The 22,056-nt window shown below is 44.0% G+C and overlaps 1 protein-coding gene across 4 annotated transcripts in view; it reads right to left on the reverse strand.

Moving 5' to 3' along the window:
- Nucleotides 1–2,731: 2,731 nt before the first annotated feature.
- Nucleotides 2,732–22,056, reverse strand: part of LOC129818205 (drebrin-like) — a 93,755-nt gene continuing 74,430 nt past the window's right edge. Inside the window, exons 4-15 of one of the 4 annotated variants that reach the window (XM_055873930.1) lie at nucleotides 21,586–21,660; nucleotides 19,154–19,303; nucleotides 16,269–16,346; nucleotides 15,385–15,536; nucleotides 15,239–15,296; nucleotides 14,290–14,346; nucleotides 13,804–13,918; nucleotides 12,585–12,713; nucleotides 9,631–9,744; nucleotides 6,023–6,471; nucleotides 5,416–5,506; nucleotides 2,732–5,180 (exon numbers count right to left, since the gene is read on the reverse strand). In XM_055873930.1, the coding sequence (XP_055729905.1) occupies nucleotides 5,128–5,180; nucleotides 5,416–5,506; nucleotides 6,023–6,471; nucleotides 9,631–9,744; nucleotides 12,585–12,713; nucleotides 13,804–13,918; nucleotides 14,290–14,346; nucleotides 15,239–15,296; nucleotides 15,385–15,536; nucleotides 16,269–16,346; nucleotides 19,154–19,303; nucleotides 21,586–21,660 (1,521 nt within the window). In that variant the 3' untranslated portion in view covers nucleotides 2,732–5,127. Of the gene's footprint in view, nucleotides 5,181–5,415; nucleotides 5,507–6,022; nucleotides 6,472–9,630; nucleotides 9,745–12,584; nucleotides 12,714–13,803; nucleotides 13,919–14,289; nucleotides 14,347–15,238; nucleotides 15,297–15,384; nucleotides 15,537–16,268; nucleotides 16,347–19,153; nucleotides 19,304–21,570; nucleotides 21,661–22,056 lie in introns of all 4 variants that reach the window. The other 3 variants (XM_055873939.1, XM_055873920.1, XM_055873948.1) reach the window with 3 other exon arrangements.

Below are 22,056 nucleotides of genomic sequence, written 5' to 3' on the forward strand. Positions count from 1 at the left end.
AAAAAAGTATTGCAGTTTGAAGCGAGGGGCAATAGGGTAATGTCAAAGAGCACTTATTTATATATTAAGGTACTTGTGGTTATCTTGTGAAAATCTCAAATTGAGGCAGTCCATTAAGTTTATTCCAGATGCTGTTTTTTTTTTTTTTGTTTACAGTATACAATTGCATTTAGACAATCATTTTGAGAGCTTAGGAGTTTTCCTTTTTTGGACCAATTATTATATTATTATATTTACCGTTATTTTACCAGGTAAGTTGACTGAGAACACGTTCTCATTTGCAGCAACGACCTGGGGAATAGTTACAGGGGAGAGGAGGGGGATGAATGAGCCAATTGGAAGCTGGGGATTATTAGGTGACCATGATGATTTGAGGGCCAGATTGGGAATTTAGCCAGGACACCGGGGTTAACACCCCTACTCTTACGATAAGTGCCATGGGATCTTTAATGACCTCAGAGAGTCAGGACACCCGCTTAACGTCCCATCCGAAAGACGGCACCCTACACAGGGCAGTGTCCCCAATCACTGCTCTGGGGCATTGGGATATTTTTTAGACCAGAGGAAAGAGTGCCTCCTACTGGCCCTCCAACACCACTTCCAGCAGCATCTGGTCTCCCATCCAGGGACTGACCAGGACCAACCCTGCTTAGCTTCAGAAGCAAGCCAGCAGTGGTATGCAGGGTGGTATGCTGCTGGCATACCAATCAAGTTAAGCTGATTATTATGCCCCCTGAATGTACAGATTCATGATATAAGTGTAACTGAAAATGAACAATATTTAATTTGAGGTGTTTCTATCCATGCTTGAATGTAGAAGTAATGTTAAATATTATTTTGCCAAATGTTTTGTCTGTTTAAATCACACACGTCATATACAGTCTTCTTGATTGATTGACAATTGCTTCTGAGCTGTCATGCCTTGATTCCAGTCGCTTATTTAATTGTACAACTTATTTTGTTTATGCGGTTTTCATTTTCTCTTTCCCCTCCTCCGCCACAGAAGAAAAAGACAGAGGTGTAAACTGTCATCCTTCCTCTGTTGGCCTACGTGTTGCTTGGCAACCACCAGGCCAGAGTGCTAGCTCAGAGTCTGTTTACATAGAGTGAATGGGAACGCCAGCTGTGTGGCCAGTGCTGAACATAGTCAGAGCACAATGGATATGGGCCACTGGGCTAGGTTACATGGCTTCTAGCTACTAGTGTGGGACTGGGACTGTCAGTAGTGTCTGACCACTGACAGAGTTTCCCATCTCCTAACCCAGGGGTCGCTCAACACAGTTGGAACTAGACCCATATCATAGAGAATGAGAGGCCTCTAGTGGCCAATAGGTATTAGCATTTGCAGCGCCATTGAGGGCTTCCACCACTTTAATGTAGTCAACTGGGTGGGACTTCCAACTTCCTTGGCTGGTCCATCACGGTGATCCTGTTGGAGTCATGTCCAACCGGGTTATGAGGAGGGATCAGTCAATCGTGAAGAAGAAACTGGACTACTTCAAAATGGAGATTGCTTTAATAGGGCTGCCTATGCTGTCACAGATGCTTTAACGGTACAAAGATGAGTCCTCTACCTCTGTGCCCGGGTACATCCACTGTCTAGCTGGCAATGTGGCAGCCATTTTGAGGAGCTTAATAAAATGCCCTGATAGAATGGACCGTTCCTCTAACATTGGGTTGGCATCACTGTGGTATATCCATCATTTGAGGAATTCAAACAGACATTTATTTACCATCCAAGGAAGCATATCGGTCCAGACAGGCTACAGATTGATATGGCTTATAGCAGGACGTGGCCCTGCCATAGTATGGACTCTCTGTGACACCTCCTCACAAATACATACCTGTTCCGCTGTGACTGTCTGTACAGCATGTAGCATGCAAAGTGTTCTGTATACATCTGACTGCAGGAGCTGTTCTCTGTTATCACTCCTACATCTGCTGCTACTACTGTATTGTATGGAATGCATAGCAAAAATGTCACCCTACTACCTATATAGTACCTTTGACTAGGGCCCATAGGAACTATATAGGGAATAGGGTGCCATTTGGGATGCAGCCTATGTGTTCTATGTATACCTGTGAGAAAGAACCATACCTTCATAGAACCATACCTGGACTATGACTAAGTCAATGGTACCAACATCTCTTTAATAAAATGCAGTTGAATAAAAATAGATTCAAAACAAACATGACTTTGTGGCTTTGACAGACTTGTGTTTCAATGTTGCTGGATGTTTTGTGTTCATGATCATACCTGCTTTGAAGAGATTATTTGATTGCTAGATCATTTAAATGTAAAAAAAAAATATATATATATTAATGCTATAAGATTCCCTGACCAAGACAGATGTCATTTTAGTCACGTTGCAGGGATGCCAATGTTCATTCTAATGTTCTATGTAATTCTATAATGCTAGCATTTCCCTTCACACTTCCTCCTTAAGTCATAATAATATTTCAGTGCTCAAGTGCATTGGATTTTATTTAATTATAATTGGATTTTATTTAACTAGGCCAGTCAGTTAAGAACAAATTCTTATTTACAATGATGGCCTACCAGGGAATAGTGGGTTAACTGCCTTGTCAGCTCAGGGATTCGGTCCAGCAACCTTTTGGTTACTGTCTCAATGCTCTAACCACTAGGCTACCTGCAGCCCCAATTGTACAACTGGATTGGGGAGAAGTGGGCAAAAAAATAAAAAAATAAATCAAAACTCTGAAGTCATCATTTGGAGGTTTTTAAGTCTTTTATTAACATACATCAGCACTTAGCATGTCACAAAAGATCTTGCGCTTATTTAAAAAACAGAGTGTGAGAAGCAGACGCAAAAGAGGGAAGAGAATCTTTTTATTTCTATCTTTTAAATAAAAAGAGATCAGTTAAGACAAGGAACAGCTAAGCCTTGCTTTGGGGCGAGTATTAGGGGTAGTAGTAGTAGAGTAGTAGTCTCCTAGTAGTGCAATAGGGAGAGAATAATAATCACTAACCAGGAGGTTGTCAGAGTGAAGAAGTAAACATTGAAATTATGTGGAAACGGTGTCAGTTACTGCTAAAGATGCAGGTTGGTCAGCTCTTACCAAGCATTAGGTGATTCTCATATACAGAAAAGGCTGCGAGGGATATGGTATCCCACCACGACTCACATTTCAAATCTCTCTTCAAAGAAACTTCATTTAAAAATCTCACTCAATCCCACAACGAGCCTCAATTCAAAGTGTCATAATCATAAGGGCCACAATAACAAACAAAAAAAGTGTTAGTCGATCATTAGTTGTATATTACTAAATATCAAACGCTATTTACAGAACAAAAAAACGACATTGTTTTTTTCTTTCTTATTGCTTGCTGGTTCCCACTCAGAACTCTGTGGTAAGAACAGAGAGATAGAACAATATAGAGCTGTTCTATCTCTATGAATAAAAATGACAGGATTTATTTAGAATCAGATCAGAGGTGTGGAATCTCAGAAATGACACTACCCTTGAACAGTAACAATAAGAAACAACCTCTAGATCATATGAAGGAAGACTGAGACAGACAGTCTGCAAGCCGTGTGGGGGGGGGGGGGGGGGGGGGGTCACGTCAATAACCATCTGTTCTAAACATTGGAGCATTAATAACATTAATAAAAGAGGATAATGAGTCTTGATGATCAAAATAATTTCTAAGCCCTACTGGCGAAGCTAGTCTACTGTACTGTTTCTCATTTAGACTGTAGGGGTCAAATCAGAACTGAGATGACTGGGTGGAAGTCAAGCAGGGAATGAGACCTGTAAAAAAACAACATAGTCCCAACAGTAGAATTACAATAGTGCCTCTGAGGCCATCAAGGGGGCGTGCATGTGAACTACATCATTTTTAAAGAAGGACGAGGGAGATTTAAACAGATGAAATGCAAAAGAGTGAATTTGTGTCTACTGAAAATAAGGGTATCGTGTTATAAAGCAGAGACTACAGTGGCAGCTCTCCAACAACCTTAGTACAAGACACACTGTTCCGTTCATAGTGCCACAACGTGTGACGAATGTCCTCGTTCCCATCTGAGTACTCTAGATATAGTTATTGCCTAGTTTTCACTGGAGACGTAACAAAACGAGACTACAGCTATGGCCATGATTCAAAGATCCTGAATATTCATTTCTAGTACACTTTTAATAGGTAGTAAAAAACATACACATTTTCCTCTCGTCTGATTTTCTGCTGGGATAGCAGTAATACTTTCCCAGCAGAAAAACAGACTAGGGGAAAATGTGTGTATGCCAACCATCACAACAATAAGAAACTACGATATATATTCCTTTTCAAAGTGACTTGCACATATATATATATTTTAGGGTTTTACTATGATATAGTACAATAGTACTGCTATCCCAGCCTGTACTATGATGTCCGCCATGCCTTTGTCTTGTTCCCCGCTCCTCCTCTATCTGCCTACAGTGGATTACGAGTAAGGCCCCATGGCCAAACTGACACATTGTAATATTCAGGATTACACTTGGCACCATTTTCTCTGATCCCCCTCACCCTTCCCCCAGGCACCGTGCCCACTTTTATCCCCAACCAGCTACCCAGAATGGGAGGGGTGAGGTTAGGTCCCCTAGGCCTCAGGAGAGAGGGCCAAAGCTAGGGCCAGAGCAGGGCAACTCTTGGCACTAGGGCAGGTGAAAGGTGGGGAGCAGGGTTGGGGGAGAGAGGAGGAGGGGGCTGTGGTAGGAATAATTGTGATTGGTCACAAAAGGGTTTGCTCTACCTTTTAATAGGCTACCTGTCTGGTACAGGGGTCATATCTGCTGTAAAAGACACAGACGTGAGCTACTGAGCTGTGTGTATAAGTACGCAAGAAAGTAGTTCTCACTCCCTGCTATTTACTCTGCATAGCAAATAAGGAGAAATCTAAGAAATAAATAAAAAAACAAAAAAACAAGAGCTCATCAACCAATTAGCATCTCTAACAATAACTCGACAACCTTTTCGGCGGCTAACATTTTTTTGCTTTATTCTAGAACATTATACAGATTTTTTTTTAATGCAAGACTTATTATTACTTTAAAAAAAATCAGTTTGGTCGTTGATGATGCGTTGTTTCTACTTCCCTCCACCGGACTGTACTACTCCGCCATCGTCTAGTCGCTGTCCTCCATTACAGGGTCCGTGTCCCAGCACGTGATGTCAATCTCTGTACACACACAGTGCATAGATAAACATCCACAAATCCACTGGGGCAATCTTTGCACACACACACGCTTTAGTATTTTCATCAAGGGTGTCTTAAAATATGTTACAGAAGGGGGCAGAAACAACCACATACCGTAACCATCATCATACATCAGACTGTCTTCAAGAAGAAGTGTGACAGCAGTTCTTAAATAATGTGTTTCTGACTACGCCAAACATGATGCTCTCTCGCTCACCTGGTGGCTTGTTATAAAACACTGGCGTTGGGGTCATTTTAGCAGAGCAGTCCTCCTCCTCCTGCGATTGGCTGAAGTAACCCTCGCTCGCCTGCACAGGCAGACAGATTAGTTAATAACAGTATTGTCTCAGCATATAGACATTTTCCTCCACTATGCCATCACAAGGGTACACGGTTCAAACAAATACTGCACGTACAGTACAGTTTGGGTTATCTTGGGGCAATTTGTATAATCCAATGCTGTACTGTGTATCTCTGTGTGTGTCAATCTTTGTTCCATATCAGGAACACAAAACAGACTTCCATCCTCTCTCTCCTAGGTAACCAGTATCACTCACTACTGCCGATGTAGAATGCATTTACTGCCACCTTGTGGCCCATAATATTATGAATTCAGAAAAAGGAGAGATGCAATACATGCGTACAAAGTAAACAATTCACAACAAGTCATAAACCCCACATGATATGAAATTCAAGCTGAAATACAGGAAAATGTGTTCAATGTTAATTACATTCTGGTTATCAAAGTAGTTTCAAAGTAACTACATGGCATAAGACTAACATAATGTCAAGTTCTGCCAAGTCATGTAATATGTCATAATGACCTGAGTCCCTTCTTTGAGCAGCGTCTCCCCATTGGTCATCAGCTGAGTGTCATCTGAAGCATGCTGCAGTGCATGCTGGTAGCTCAGGGTCATATCGTGGGTCCCAGCCACGTCCACCAGGCTGGAGGGCTCGTCCTCAGCACCCCCGTGGCCCCCCGGGTAGAATGGTACGTCCCCCATCTCGTCGAAGCTCAGCAGGGGCTGGACTCGCCCTCCAGGAGGCAGGGCCTGAGAGGGGGCGGAGCCTGTGGCAGGACTGCTGTCCCATAGGTCCACCAGGGGGTCTGCGGCGGTGGGTGCGGGAAGGGGCCTGAAACCTGAGAAGGGGTCGTAGTCGTCCGAGGTTGAGGACGGGGCTTGGGAGTCTGGGCGGGTCTGGGGGGCCACGCTCTGAATGGGCTTGGTGGGGGTGGACTCCTGGACTGGGCCTGGCTGCTGCTTCGGCTCACCTGAAGGGGAGGAAGAGAGGGAATGTTATCAAAAGTTGTTATCAATAAGCCCTGATAGGAGACAAAGCGAAACAGTCCAACGATCATACATTTTTAAAACAAACTATAGAAAGTTGGTTGCAATTTCAGTTTATTCCACCAAAAAATATTATGGTTAAACTCAAATATACTAATTGATAAAACTTTTTTAAAAACGGTACAATCTTTGTAAATTATATCATAAAGAGGACTGGTGGAGCTGTCACATGCAGCTGACCAAAATATATGGAAACGTCTGCTCCACCCAAAATTACAACCAACTAATTAAAGCATTACCGCAAAAGTGGAAGAGGCAAGTGGAAGGGGGAGAAAGAAAGGAACTTGTCTGTCGGCCCTGCATTAAAGACCAAAATTGTTTCAAGAAAATTGTGATAAATAAAAAAGTATACCAGTTTATTTTAAGTGCCAAAAAAATGACAGCTGTGCCATACAGATTGCAAAATAGTTAGGAAGAGATTGAGTCAAAACTACACATTTTTCCATTTAAATTATAATACAAAATTCATGCAACCAATAGAACGTTATATACAATGCCTTCGGAAAGTACTCAGACCCTTGACTTTTTCCACATTTTGTTACGTTACAGCCTTATTCTAAAATTAATTAAAAGTTTTTTTTTTGTTTTTTTTTTTACAAATGTATAAAAAAATAATATATACACACATACATACATGTTACAAGTATTCAGACCCTTTAAATCAGTACTTTGTTGAAGCACCTTTGGCAGCGATTACAGCATCGAGTCTTCTTGGGTATGACACTACAAGCTTGGCACACCTGTATTTGGGGAGTTTCTCCCATTCTTCTCTGCAGATCCTCTCTCACACTGTCAGGTCGGATGAAGAGCATTGCTGCACAGATATTTTCAGGTCTCTCCAGAGATGTTCGATCAGGTTCAAGCCCGGGCTCTGGCTGGGCCACTCAAGGACATTCAGAGTCTTGTCCTGAAGCTACTCCTGCGTTGTCTTGGCTGTGTGCTTAGGGTCGTTGTCCTGTTAGAAGGTGAACCTTTGACCCAGTCTGAGGTCCTGAGCAGGTTTTCATCAAGGATCGCTCTGTACTTTGCTCTGTTCATCTTTGCCTCGATCCTGACTAGTCTACCAGTACCTGCTGCTGAGAAACATCCAGACAGCATGATGCTGCCACCACCATGCTTCACCGTAGGAATGGTGTCAGGTTTTTTCCAGATGTGACACTTAGCATTCAGGCCAAATAGTTCAATCTTGGTTTCATTAGACCAGAGAATCTTGTTTCACATGGTCTGAGAGTCTTAAGTTGCCTTTTGGCAATCCAAGGGGCTGTCATGTGCCTTATACTGAGAAGTGGCTTCTGTCTGGCCACTCTACCGTAAAGGCCTGATTGGGGGAGTGCTGCAGAGATATTTGTCCTTCTGGAAGGTTCACCCATCTCTACAGAGGAACTCTGGAGCTCTGTCAGAGTGACCATTGGGTTCTTGGTCACCTCCCTGACCAAGGCCATTGTCCCCGGATTGCTCAGTTTGGCCGGGCGGCCAGCTCTAGGAAGAGTCTTGGTGGTTCCAAACTTCTTCCTTTTAAGAACTATGGAGGCCACTGTGTTCTTGGGGACATTCAATGCTGCAGAAATGTTTTGGTACCCTTCCCCCAGATCTGTGACTCGACACAATCATGTCTCGGAGCTCTACGGACAATTCCTTTGACCTCATGGCTTGGTTCTTGCTCTGACATGCACGGTCAACTGTGGGACTTTATATAGACAGGTGTGTGCCTTTCCAAATCATGTCCAATCAATTGAATTTACCACAGGTGGACTCCAAGTTGTAGACACATCTCTAGGATTATCAGTGGAAACAGGATGCACCGGAGCTCAATTTCTAATCTCATCGCATGAGTACTTATGTAAATAAGGTCTCTTTTTTTTTAGTTTTAATAGATTTGCAAACATTTCTAAAAACCTGTTTTCGCTTTGTCAATACGGGGTATTGTGTGTAGATTGCTGAGGATTTTTATTTTTTATATTTAAAATCAATTTTAGGATAAAGCTGTAACTTAACAAAAAGTGGAAAAGGTCAAGGGGTCTGAATACTTTCCGAAGGCACTGGAGATGGGGGATACCGCCACCCTGGCTCTGCAGATTTTGCTGTGAAGAGACAGAATCATTAGATCATTTGTTTTGGTACAGTCCCATATGTAGCTTGTTTTTGGTCGCAGCTTCCGGAATGGCTGAAGAATTGAAACGTTTACCTGGAGCTAACTGCAAATAGCACTGCTGGGGGATTTGAAAAGTCACACTCAATCGATCGATAATATAATAATACTCTTAACAAATAAAATTGCTTTCATTTAAAATCTGTAGAAACTATGAGAATAGAAAGGTTCAGAACTTTTGTGAAACATCACAGCACAGTGGAAATATATATGGCAAATAAAAATCAAAAGTGGATAATGGTCAGAGACAGATGGGAGGGGTTCAGAGATAGATGGGAGGGGTTCAGAGATAGATGGGAGGGGTTCAGAGATAGATGGGAGGGGTTGAATGGAGCTGAAGGATGGGACTAAAAACAAAAAAGATAAATATTGTAAAATATACTGGGTCCGTAAAATGTACAGCGCATTCATTCGGAAAGCCTTATTTGAAAATGGATGACATAATCCCCCCCCCCCTCATCAATCTACACACAATACCCCATAGTCTACAGTATATGTATCAGAGTGCCACTGGGGCCTAGAGACATGAGAAGGGGAAGCCCAGCCATCTGTGAAGGCAAATGAGGCCTGGGCAAACACAGTCCCAGTGTGTGTGTGGGTGTGTGTGTTTTTGTATGGGATAAATAATAGCCAGGCTGTATCACAACCGGCTGTGATTGGGAGTCCCATAGGGTGGCGCACAATTGGCCCAGCGTTGTCCGGATTAGGGTTTGGCCGGGGTATGCCGTCAATGTAAATAAGAATTTGTTTTTAACTGACTTGTCTAGTTAAATAAAGGTTCAATAAAAAAAAGTGCCAACAGAGCCAGGGCTCTCAATAGTTTTAAATGCTAACATTAACCATGTACAAAGTAGCCTATAGCAACATAATCAAACAGAAATCAACTATTTAAGTGCTTGTTAGGCCCCAGTATAACAACTCTGTCCAGTCTTACCCCACTCGTTCCGGCTGTCGTCCTCTGCCTCCTGGATGGGTGTGGTGACTATTTTAGGGATAGGCGTTGGGGACATCCCCATGCTGTGGTCTGAGCTCCCTTCATCATCACCATCTGGAGGAAGGTCAGACAACACACATTGAGAGGGAAGACCACCAGAACTTCCCATAATCACCACCCAACATCACCATTGTGCAATACCTTCACTCACAATCAAAATGACACATTCAAATCACCAACACAATACAAATACAGCACTAGCCCACAATCAAAAGCACAAGCATGTTCAAAAATGTTACCCAACAACCAAATACTAAACGCAGTCAAAACGCCACCACAAAATCACATAATGAACACAATGAAATAGCACCATTGGTCACAATAAGCACAATCAGGCTAGCCTGAACACTGAATTCAATTTCACCCTGGAGATGACAATGGTTTAGTTATTCATTTCAATAGCGACTTGAATGGTGCAACAGCAGCTGTATATCTGCTAAAGCACAAATGCAGCTGGGGATGAGATCATTTGACGCATGGGTGACATCACTGGCGGCGGTGAAGCGTTGGGTCCTTCCCAGCAGGCATTTGTGCATATAGCTGCAGCATCAGTGATATTCCCATGCATGAGCTGCAGCAACAGTTACTCCGTAAGGGCTATATCTTCTCTCCTCTACAATACACGGCCTTCAATCAGTACTGTAGGTAGAAGTTGCCCCTAACCACTGATACAGGTCAGAAAATCCGATGATTATGATTAGCGCGGAGTTAAAGTAAGCTAATCCTAGATCTGGGTTTAGGGGCATCCTTCAACACCTCGAGCAAAAAGACAGTCAGATCTTCATGGTGATGTTGTCTTGATCTAAACAATGAATTCACCTGAAATCAGCAATAGTGTGTGGAGGATTACCTTTGTTTTTTGTCTTGACTGATATAACCATGCCCCAGGATACATTGTGGATGTGTGTATTGTCCATCAAATTGACACATTAAGTGATTTGTGGATAAATCGGTTTTTCAGTCAGCTAGTTATTCTCTGCTGTCTGTAATGCACATTGCAAAGAATGACCTGGGAGATTTGACCTGAGGAGGGCGAATCTCGATGACAAAGAATGAATATCTATTCAACGAATAAACCCCAGCACATTATACAGGCTGATACACCAAACACAATTCCCTTCCATTCAATTCAGACCAGGAACTGCGGACACAATAACAGAACGTGCTCGTGATTACTAAGAGCCAAAGCACCAACAAACAAACCATTGATAATGACCAACATCATTGTGACTGGGAGCAAAAGGACATAAAGATAACTGACTGGTGATGATATACAGTGACTACAGCGTCTTGCTTTGGTGGGGTTCCCACTTCACTACTAATCTAGGGGTCTTTAAATACTAAGAAGAGAGGATAGGATATTGTCCCGTCCTTATCAAAGCTGAACCATTTATAAACACAGTTTCAATTTAAGGGGGGCAATATTTCACATGCAGAGGTGAAAAGTACAGGCTGAATTTCATGGTGGTATAGGAATCCATTTGCAGGAAAACTTTTATGACATATCTAGGGTGTTGGGTCTAGTAGGAACTAGTTGGAACTGGTTGGCCACCCTCACCAGAGCTGCCTTCACAGACAGACCACACAACATTAAGAAAGACACAGTACAGTTCCAGTACAATACTCCACATAGGTCAGAGGTAACATCCATAACGGTCACACAGGGCCCACAACACAAGCCCAGAGACCACAGGCAACACAAATGAACGAGCAGCTCGCCCGTGACAAACACTCACAGGTCATAGTTCAGGAGGTACGCGAGGTATGTGTGTACGGGCAGAGCATCACAGTCCAAGAGTAGCATGAGAGCAGAAACAGGGTAAGGAGAAGGGGGTAAAGGTGGACACGAAGTGAGATCGCCAAAACAAGTAATGAAGCATGGAACCTACTGTTTGCAGGTTTGGATAATTCTCCTCCAGGTGAAAGCCTGCCCAATAGGGTTTACTATGACTAGTCCCCTAACCATACTATCCTCCCCACAACCCCTGGATAAAAGATCAGACCTCAGTGGACAACATAAACATTGCGACTGAGACGAATAATGGAGTAAACATCATTGGCGTGAAAGGAATGGAAGACTTGAAGCCGTTGACAAGATAGTGTGTTAGTACGTTAGGGTAGTTAGTACTAAGATTCATTTGTGATAGGATATATAAGAGGCAATAGTAGGCAGAACTAAGGGCCATGATCAACACAGCTCTTTGATAGATACAGCCATCATCAAGGGGGCTCCCAAGTGGCGCAGCGGTCTAAGGCACTGATTTTCAGTGCTAGAGGCGTCACTACGTGTTGTTGTATGTGTCGAACTGCTTTGCTTTATCTTGGCCAGGTTGCAGTTGTAAATGAGAACTTGTTCTCAACTAGCCTACCTGGTTAAATAAAGGTTAAATAAATAAATACAATTAAAAATACATTTAAGAAAATCAGCAAGACAACTAAAAGCACAGTGCACCAGAGTGGGAGTGCAGAGAAAGAGGCCAAACCAGGAGTGGGCTGACTGACTGAGACACAGCCAGTAATGGGATCTGTCATCACACTGGGAGGACTTTTAGCACAGGGCACCGTGGGTTTTAGCACACTGCACAGCCACTCATCTCCTACAGACAGTCCCAACAATGTCCACTTTCCCATGGGTATCTATATCACATGCTCACCAAGGACTCAAAATAGAATAGAGCATGTCAGGCCCAGGTTAGCTAACAGTAGTGCTGAGCTAGCGGTGGTGAGAAAGGATGGGGTAGGAGAGAGGTCGAGTTTGCCACAGCAGCTTTAGGGTGGGGTTCGTGGTGAAGGATTGGGGGTGAGTGTCCTCTACTGTGGTCCTGTGAGGGTGGGTGGGGGGGCTGAGGGGGGTCTCCATGTCCTCCTTGCTCCTCCTCCTGTACAGTACCTACCGGGTGCAGCGGGCTGCAGCCTCGCATGAGGCGGGGTGCAGAGGGGGGGCGGACTGGGCTCGCTGGGACTGTGCTGCTGCTTCAAGAACGGGCTGTCCAAACGGCCTGGTAACGGGCTGTCCAAACGGCCTGACAAAAGACAGGGCCCAGGGCGACACACACACACACACACACACACACGGAGCGACACACATACAGACGCAGGGAGGACAAGAAAAGACAAGATAGGGAGAGAGTGAGAGAGAGACAGGGGAGAGTAGGAGGAAGACAGGAAGGAGAAAGTCAAGATAAAACGAGGTAAGGCCCAAGAGGATCCCCGTGAGAAGTGAAGGATTGTGGGGGAATGGGCATGGTCCCATATAAACCCATTAGTGAGGAGAGAAGAGGAGACACCCAAGAGAGGTTCACGGAGGAAGAACAGAGGGAAACACCAGAGGAATAAAACGTACGGATGGATGAATGGAGAGACAGACGACAAGACAAATAGACGCACAGCCATGAATCAAACCAAAGAAGTGAGGTCAAAGAGAGAAAGGAAGAGAGAGTGGTTAGTGTGATGACACACTGTGGACAAAGTAGTGATGTAGTAGAAATGAGAAGCACTGTTTTTTGAAGTTATCTTTGCCTCCCTGTTCTTCTGCACCAAGCTCATTAATGATGGAGAAAGGAACTGAACATGGATTCAGTTCAGTATCTTCAGATGGAATGCACACAGCGGCTATAGTCCGTTATGAAGATATGCTGTTGCTTGCAGACAAAAACAGATTGTTTCAGGGAGATTCTTTGGTTGCTTGGCTTTGCAGGTGGACAGGAGTCTTCTTCAGAATGGAGAACCTCACTGAGTCAGGCACTTCTTCCAGTTTCCATTCACCTCCACCTGTCTCCTTTGTGCCACTTGTTATCCGCATCTATGTAGTCTGCAAGGGAACACCGCTAGAGAATCTGTCTCTCTTCTTCATCTGTCTTCAACTGGATTACTCCTCATCTTCATCTGAATTCTACTCCAACTGTTCTCCTGGCTTCCAGATCTCTGTGGGATATCCAGCTGTCTGGGTCCAAAGGGCTCTGTCCACTACCAGTGATAACAGACACACTGGGGGGGACACAGTACAGTACAGGGACTGAGGCAGGCGACGAGGTGAATGACAAGACGAATGGTGGTTTTGGTGACCCAAAGACATCCTCCCTCCCTCCCTCCCTCCCTCTCCTCTGGTCTTACCGGCCCTGTGGATAGAGACAGGAGAGACGTCCACACCAGTGGTCACAGCCTTCTCTTTCTGCTTAAAGAACTCCCTGGGATTGTCCGCCCGCTGGGCAATCAGGGCTTTCGCCTCCTGTCAACAAACAGACATACAGTACAACATTAGACAACTAGAACACTCACACCACAAGAGCACACACACTCTCACACAGCATTTCTCTTACACACAGAGTCAAGAGACACATATCCTAGTGTAGCCTGAGTTGTCCCACTAACACAGATCCAAAACCCTGGAGTACTACTGTCACAATGACACACATATACAGGCCATGAGTCTAAGATACAATGTGCTTTACTCTCGGTCTCAACTTACTAACACTGGAGAGAAGTGGGACACACAATCTTATATCATGGCAAAGTAAAGCAGGCTATAGTACAACAAAGTCATTTCAGTGACAGTGTGTTTTGTAGTAGCAGTGTTTGTATGCTGTTTTTTCAACCCACCTCCACTTCAGTCTCCTTCTTCTCTTTCTCCAGATCCTCATAGCTAGGTTCTGCTGTCTGCAGAGAGCGAGAGAGCACGAGAAAAACAGAGATACAAGGAGAAAGAGTATAAAGTTGATATCTTCTACATCTATCCAGCAGGGGGTAGCAGAGCCTACATGTTTAAATCACAGTGATGTCATCCACCACGAGCAGAATTGCAGTATGATTGTCTGGAAACAACAATACAGAAGCATAAAAGATGTCGACCATTTCATACAGCCACATTAGTACATAATTACGTTCTCACTGCATGGCAGCCATCACAGAAACACAGACATATAAGCAGGCGTTCTCAGGGTTCTGAAAACAGAAGTATTGTTTTTGCAGGAAGTGAGTCTTAAAATAACAGTGGCTATAGTGGAATGGGAAGAGGAAGGAGATAAGTGAAAACATTGTGGGACCCAATATTTGGAGAATAAATCTTGTTTCATGTTGTGTCAGGGTTAAAATATTCATGTTGATGCTACTATTGAATTAAAGGTGGATTTTTTTTAAACAGGAAAGGTAATTCTTGATTCTTCTTAATTTTCTCCCCAGACAATATCAATGATTCATGACTAGTCTCAAAATTAGATCAGAAATTAACTCTAAAAGCAGACTGCCTCTTTCAGTGATGTGGAGTAACTAAGGCAAGACCCTCTTTGGCACAGAACAAAGAGTATGCATACAGTACATACTCTGTTACTAAACACACACACACTTTCTTAAAGAGTACAAATACTGGCCATGGCTCTTACTACTGTATGAATTCAGGAAGTAAACGTAAATACATCTATTTTCAATGACCTCTCAATAAACTGTGGATTAAAAGTTTTTAAAAAATAGAATTTTAAATAAAAAATAAAAAATCACTTCCTGAATTGACAGCCTTCAATTCAAATTGACCCCAGCCCTGACACACACTTACTATGAGGGGCTGGTTCCGTGTCCTCTCTTTGGCCTCCTCTTCCTCTTGCATCTTCTTTCTGCTCCACACACACAAAGTTACCACATGGACCAATCACAAGAGTTTACAGTGATACTTCACATTACCCATAAGACACGGCGGCCCACCTGTGTTCCTCAATTTGCCTCTCCCTTTCGCGGTACCTCTTCTCTCTATCCTCTTGCTCCTTCTTTTCCAGCTCCATTCTCTCCTCCTCAAAGCGTTGCCTCTCCTCCGCAACCTTCTTCCTCTCCTCCTCCTTTCTCAACTCTTCTTCACGCTGGTAAACACAAAGAACCAAGAAATATATTTTATTATTTATTTAATAATTCAATAACTGTGCTGGAGTCTGGTGTAGCTTCCGACTTCCGGACCACATATGCCCCCTTGGCGACGGGGGTTCAAGCCCCTCTGTACCCCTCTCTACATCGGTCTCCATTTCTGTACTGATATCTGTCCTGTCAAAAAATCTAATATTTAAGAAAAAATTATTCTAAATACTTCAATAATCCCTTTGAATTAGTAACTACATCATACAACATCAAAGACTGAAATGCAAAACAGAACACTTGGCTTTGGTCCTTCTATTGAGAGGAAGCTAAATCAACAGGCAATTTGTAAGTGGAAATCTACTCAGATAAAGTTGCATTTCAGAGTTGAGTCTAACTTGCAGAGGGCAAAGCCGCCCCCTCACAATGATTCAAATTCAAATAACCTAAAGGACAGACAGCAGTTGATGTCATATCGCATGAGTCTGTCTCATTGGCCAGTGGCAATGCTTCAGGAAAGGGACATGGTTTGACTTTGTTTTGATCCTACTCCTACACACACTCAAATTGAAACCGCTCTTCATGCTATCACTACTAGTCTGAGGAAAAGGTAGAGGGAAAAAAGACGAACGAACAACACTGCTGCTGCTCTTGTCTCCAGTCCTTGTTCCAGTCAAACCCCCCCTCCCTCTTCTATCCCGCTTTTCCTTCCTCCTGACAGTTGGAATCATGTTCTTTCCTACCTTGGCTTGTTCCCAGAATTCCTCTCTATTGATCTTCTTCATCTCGATTTCTGCGTTGGTCTTGGTGTACACGGTGCCCTGAACATTCGTCCAATAGAGAAAGAGCAGAGGGAAACAGGAAGTGGTCGGTTACAACCATTCGTCAAAGAGCCACGGCACAGTTCTGTGCCCTCCAAATCCTATTCCACCCCACCACCCTGTAACCAACAGGGTCAGACTAGACATAGTGTCATATTTATTTTCCACCCACACCGTATCACTTAATGTACGCCACTACCTGGATATGAATTATATTAGTTATACAACTTTAACTTCTATCTATATCACATATAAAGGGGGGAGTATCAGGCCGTTTACATTAAGAGCAAAGAAAGCACTAAGTGATTTATGATTCAGATGGAGAGAATAGTACAGCCTGTACTTGAACCCCTAAGGGGAGGGCCTTCAGAAAGTATTTGTACCCTTTGACATATTTCACACTATGTTACAGCCTGAAATCAACATTGGTTAAATTAAATTGACAAACAATACCGCATAATGACAGTGAAAACATGTTTAGAAATGTTTGCAAATTTATTGAACATGAACTGCAGATAAACTCAGGAAAAAAAAGAAACGTCCCTTTTTCAGGACCCCGTCTTTCAAAGATAATTCGTAAAAATCCAAATAACTTCACAGATCTTCATTGTAAAGGGTTTAAACACCCTTCCCCATGCTTGTTCAATGAACCATAAACAATTAATGAACATGCACCTGTGGAACGGTCGTTAAGACACTAATAGCTTACAGACCGTAGGCAATTAAGGTCACAGTTATGAAAACATAGGGCACTAAAGAGGCCTTTCTACAGACTCTGAAAAACACCAAAAGAAATATGCCCAGGGTCCCTGCTCATCTGCGTGAATGTGCCTTAGGCATACTGCAAGGAGGCATGAGGACTGCAGATGTGGCCAGGGCAATAAATTGCTATGTCCGTCTGTGAGACGCCTAAGACAGCGCTACAGGGAGATAGGACGGACAGCTGATCGTCCTCGCAGTGGCAGACCACGTGTAACAACACCTGCACAGGATCGGTACATCCGAACATCACACCTGTGGGATAGATACAGGATGGCAACAACAACTGCCCAAGTTACACCAGGAACGCTCAATCCCTCCATCAGTGCTCAGACTGTCTGCAATAGGCTGAGAGAGGCTGGACTGAGGGCTTGTAGGCCTGTTGTAAAGCAGGTCCTCACCAGACATCACCGGCAACAACGGCGCCTATGGGCACAAACCCACCGTCGCTGGACCAGACAGGACTGGCAAAAGGTGCTCTTCACTGACGATGTTATTAATATTCAATGTCAGCTTTTTTTTGTACCCATCTACCAATAGGTGCCCTTCTTTGCGAAGCTAATCTTTGTGGTTGAATCTGTGTTCGAAATTCACTGTTTGACTGATGGACCTTACAGATAATTGTATGTGTGGGGTACAGAGATGAGGTAGTCATTAAAAAATAAGGTTAAACACTATTATTGCACACAGAGTGAGTCCATGCAATTTATTATGTGACTTTTTAACCACATTTTTACTCCTGCTTTTCCCCCCAGCTTATTATTTTTTATTACTTTGTAAAAAATTTCTAAAAACGTAATTCCACTTTGACATTATGGGGTGTTGTGTGTCGGCCAGTGACAAAATAGAAATGTTATCAATTTTAAATTCAGCCTGTAACGTGGAAAAAGTGAATACTTTGAGGGCACTGTGGATGCTCTCCACAAGGTTGTTCAAAAGTCCCAGTGTGACATTAAGCATGTTGAATACTAGAACCGCCTTTCCCATTGTCAAAAACACATGATCTAGTGCATTTTGTTAGTGTCATCTCAACCTTCAAGTTCTAGTTATTTGCCTCAACATGTGGTCATGTTTTGCCAACATTATCAGAATGTAATGCATCTTTAGCGTAGCGGCTAGCCTAACGTACTACTTCAGTTGTGTCCAGATAAACAGAGAGCGAATGAGGAAGGAGCCTGCTAGCTGTCCAGCTGAGTGACTCATTCCTTATTAACCCTCTAACACACAGAAAGGCCTATTGTCTCAGTTCCTAAACATGAACAATGCCTCGCTCAGAGGCCCGTTCCATCTCTTTCTCTTTTCTCTCCCTCTGTCGTCTCCCTCTCTGAATCTCACCCTCCCTCTCCTCTCCTCTAAAACAGTAACATGGCTGTAGCCTTGTGTCACACATCACACTAATAGAGAGCTCGAGGTCCTCCCGAGTGGGACTGCGGTCTAAAGGAACTCCATCGGCGTTACTACAGATCCAAATTCGATCATGGGCTGTGTCGCAGCCGGCCCCGGCTGGATGACCCATGAGGTGGCGCACAATTGGCCCAGCCACGTCCGGGTTAGGGGAGGGTTTGGCCGGCAGAGAAGTCCTTGTCCCATCGCGCTCTAGCAACTCCTTTGGTGGGCCCGGCACATGCACGCTGACCTGGTCACCAGTTGGACGGTGTTTCCTCCAACACATTGGTGCGAATGGCTTCCGGGTTAAGTGAGCAGTGTGTCAAGAAGCAGTGCGACTTGGCAGGATCGTGTTTAGGAGGACGCACGGCTCTCGACCTTCGCCTCTCCCGAGTCCGTACAGGAATTGCAGCGATGCGACAAGACTAACTACCAATTGGATATCACGAAATTGGGGAGAAAAAGGGAACACCCGCTCCCCTCTCCTGCCAGACTGTCACCCTTTCCCTTAAACCCATCTCTACTCCTTCAATAACTCTCTCCCTCTGCATCTATCCCTCTACCAACTCTCTCTCCATCCTTCTAATCCACCTCTCTCCTTATAGCTCTCCATTTTATCCTCCATCACCCCACCTCCCACCCATCCCACCCCTCTCTTGTACCACTCCAAGCTCTCCGTTCTCCTCCTCTCTGGTTCTCAGACGGCTGAGGACGGGGCTGGCCACCGAAGCCGTCCCATTGGTCAGTCTCTGTCCAATGGCGGATGGTTCGATGTCGTCTATGGTGCTGGCATTGACGATGATGTTGACTCCCTGCGGGCAAAAAAGCAAAAAACGCCTCTTCAATGGAAGTATACCCTTCCCCTTTAAATTGATTGTGTGAGATGGTATCCCACGGTAACAGGAAGATCCCAGGGGTTATATTAGTGTCAGACTACAGGGCACAGGCCTCCTCTGACAACCTTTGATTGGGGAAACACACACACGCTTTAGAGCCACATGGCTGGAAGGATAAAATTGGTTATGTCATGGAGGGAGGAAGGCTAGAGATGGCCTAAGTGGATGCAAGAGAGAGATGGAAAGAGAGGTCAAGCGAGAGAGGGAAAGAGAGGTCAAGAGAGAAAGGGAAAGAGGTCAAGAGAGAAAGGGAAAGAGAGGTCAAGCGAGAGAGGGAAAGAGGTCAAGAGAGAAAGGGAAAGAGGTCAAGAGGGAGAGGGAAAGAGGTCAAGAGGGAGAGGGAAAGGGAGGTCAAGAGGGGTGAGGGAGAAATGCATATGTGCCCCATGCCAGACTTATGCCAGACTGTTGATCGAAGGTAAAAGACAAACATCCAACAGTGTTGAATATCATGCACATATACACTGAGTGTGCAAAAGATTAGGAACACATTCCTAACATTAAGTTGCATCCCTTTTGCCCTGAGAACAGCCTCAACTTGTCAGGTCATGGAGTACAAGGTGTCGAAAGTGTTCCACAAGGATGCTGGCCCATGTTGACTGCAATGCTTCCCAACGTTGTGTCAAGTTGGCTGGATGTCCTTTGGGTGGTGGACCATTCTTGATACACACAGGAAACTGTTGAGTGTGAAAAACCCAGCAGCGTTGCAGTTCTTCACAAACTCAAACCAGTGCGCCTGGCACCTACTACCATACCCCGTTCAAAAGGCACTTCAATATTTGGCTTGCCCATTCACCCTCTGAATGGCACACATACACAATGTCTCCATTGTCAATTGTCTACACCCCTTCATCTACACTGATTGAAGTGGATTTAACAGGTGACATCAATAAGGGATCATAGCTTTCACCTGGTCAGTCTCTGTCATGGAAAGAGCAGGTGTTCCTAAGGTTTTGTACGCTCAGTCTCAGTCGTGTTCCCAGAAACCAGAGTAATATAGAAGACACACAGATCAAATTGGCTGTTGTGTATGGGAGTGAGCATGATGCTGTGGGGATCCTGTTGTGTGTGCATAAGGATGATATCTGAGACAGGATAAACCATACACACGTCTGCCTGTGTGTGTATGTAAATGTGTGTATGTGCGAGCCTGTCTGCATGTGTGTACCTGACAAGTGTTCGTGTCTCCCAGCTAACTGGGAGCCTTTTCAACCAACTAATCCCACATTAAATCGAAGGCCAGTGTGAGCAAGCAGATGGCCACAGAAAAGAGCTGTTAAGGCGAAGGTGACAGACACTTCACATCAATTGACTGAGGCTGGCTAGCAGGATTCCTCCAGCTCCAAGGCCTTCACACAGTCAGGAGACAGACTCTGCTCTTTATCTCCATCGCTCTTTCACATATATATATATTTTTAAATCTTTATTTAACTAGACAAGTCAGTTAAGAACAAATTATTATTTACAATGACGGCCTACCGGGGCACAGTGGGTTAACTGCCTTGTTCAGGGGCAGAATGACAGGTTTTTACCTTGTCAGCACGGGATTCGATCCAGAAACCTTTCGGTTACTGGTCCAACGCTCTAACCACTAGGCTACCTGCCGCCCCAATTATTCAGGAGACACCACGGATAAAAAGGCAGAAAGAATTGTAATTTATCTGTCTCCTACCGCCGAGCATCTTGTTCACAATAACATTAGTGCTGTGTTAGTCATCCATACATATACACACACATAACCTCTACTGATCCTGTGGGCGGACCATTGGAATCACTCCTATACCCAGAATCACTGAGCTGAATCTCAACAGGAAGCTAAAATGGCCCTAGGCCTCTGCTCTGGCCGGGCTGGTAGATGACAGTACAGAGTCTTTCTCTCCATATTTTAGATCCAAGTCATTAAAAGAGCATCACTGAAGGACCCTGGAGGAGAATATAGGCCCATATTCATAATGACGAGGAAATCAGTATGCTTTTTTACATCATAATTAATAAGATTATGGACAAGGGGACCTGATCCCAGATCAGCACTCTTACTCTGAGACACTAACAAAACGGGCGCAGAGAAGCAGATGGCATTCAGACATGAAATATGTAATTTAATTTAGTCATCCAGGGAAGTTTTAATAAACAGTTTCAACAATGTGTCTTGGAGAGAGTCTTAGAGTAGCAGTTGGGTTTACCTCAGTGAGACTGACCTGGAAAAACTCTGCAACGTCAGCCACATGGCTGGCACACTGACACTTCCTTGCATCAGGCACATCCTCACCAACCTGGGAGAGGAGAAAAGGAGAGGACAGAGAGGGAGAGGAGAGGGAAATGGGGGAAGGGGCCAAAGAGGGAAGACAGGAAAGGCAGGTTAGTGTCTGTCACCCATTTCAAGGATACAATCTATCATCAACCAAAGTAACCACATTGAAAGGAGTTGATGGTCTCTATCAAGTGTATAATGTGTTGTGTGTTTAAGGACTCAAGATAGAATTGTATTCAACTTTAAATTGGTGTCTATGTTCAGTTTTCCAGTAGTAAATGTATGAAGCGTTGTTCCTCAAAAGGAAAATTCCTGGTAGGATGACATTATCATGGCCTTTTGAAAACAATGGGAAATATACACAGTGGCCACTGATTACATAAAAAGAATAGTGGAACAGCAATCATCCATAAAAGCA

The sequence above is a fragment of the Salvelinus fontinalis genome, chromosome 2, assembly GCF_029448725.1.
Source record: "Salvelinus fontinalis isolate EN_2023a chromosome 2, ASM2944872v1, whole genome shotgun sequence".
NCBI classification, from domain to species: Eukaryota; Metazoa; Chordata; class Actinopteri; order Salmoniformes; family Salmonidae; genus Salvelinus; species Salvelinus fontinalis.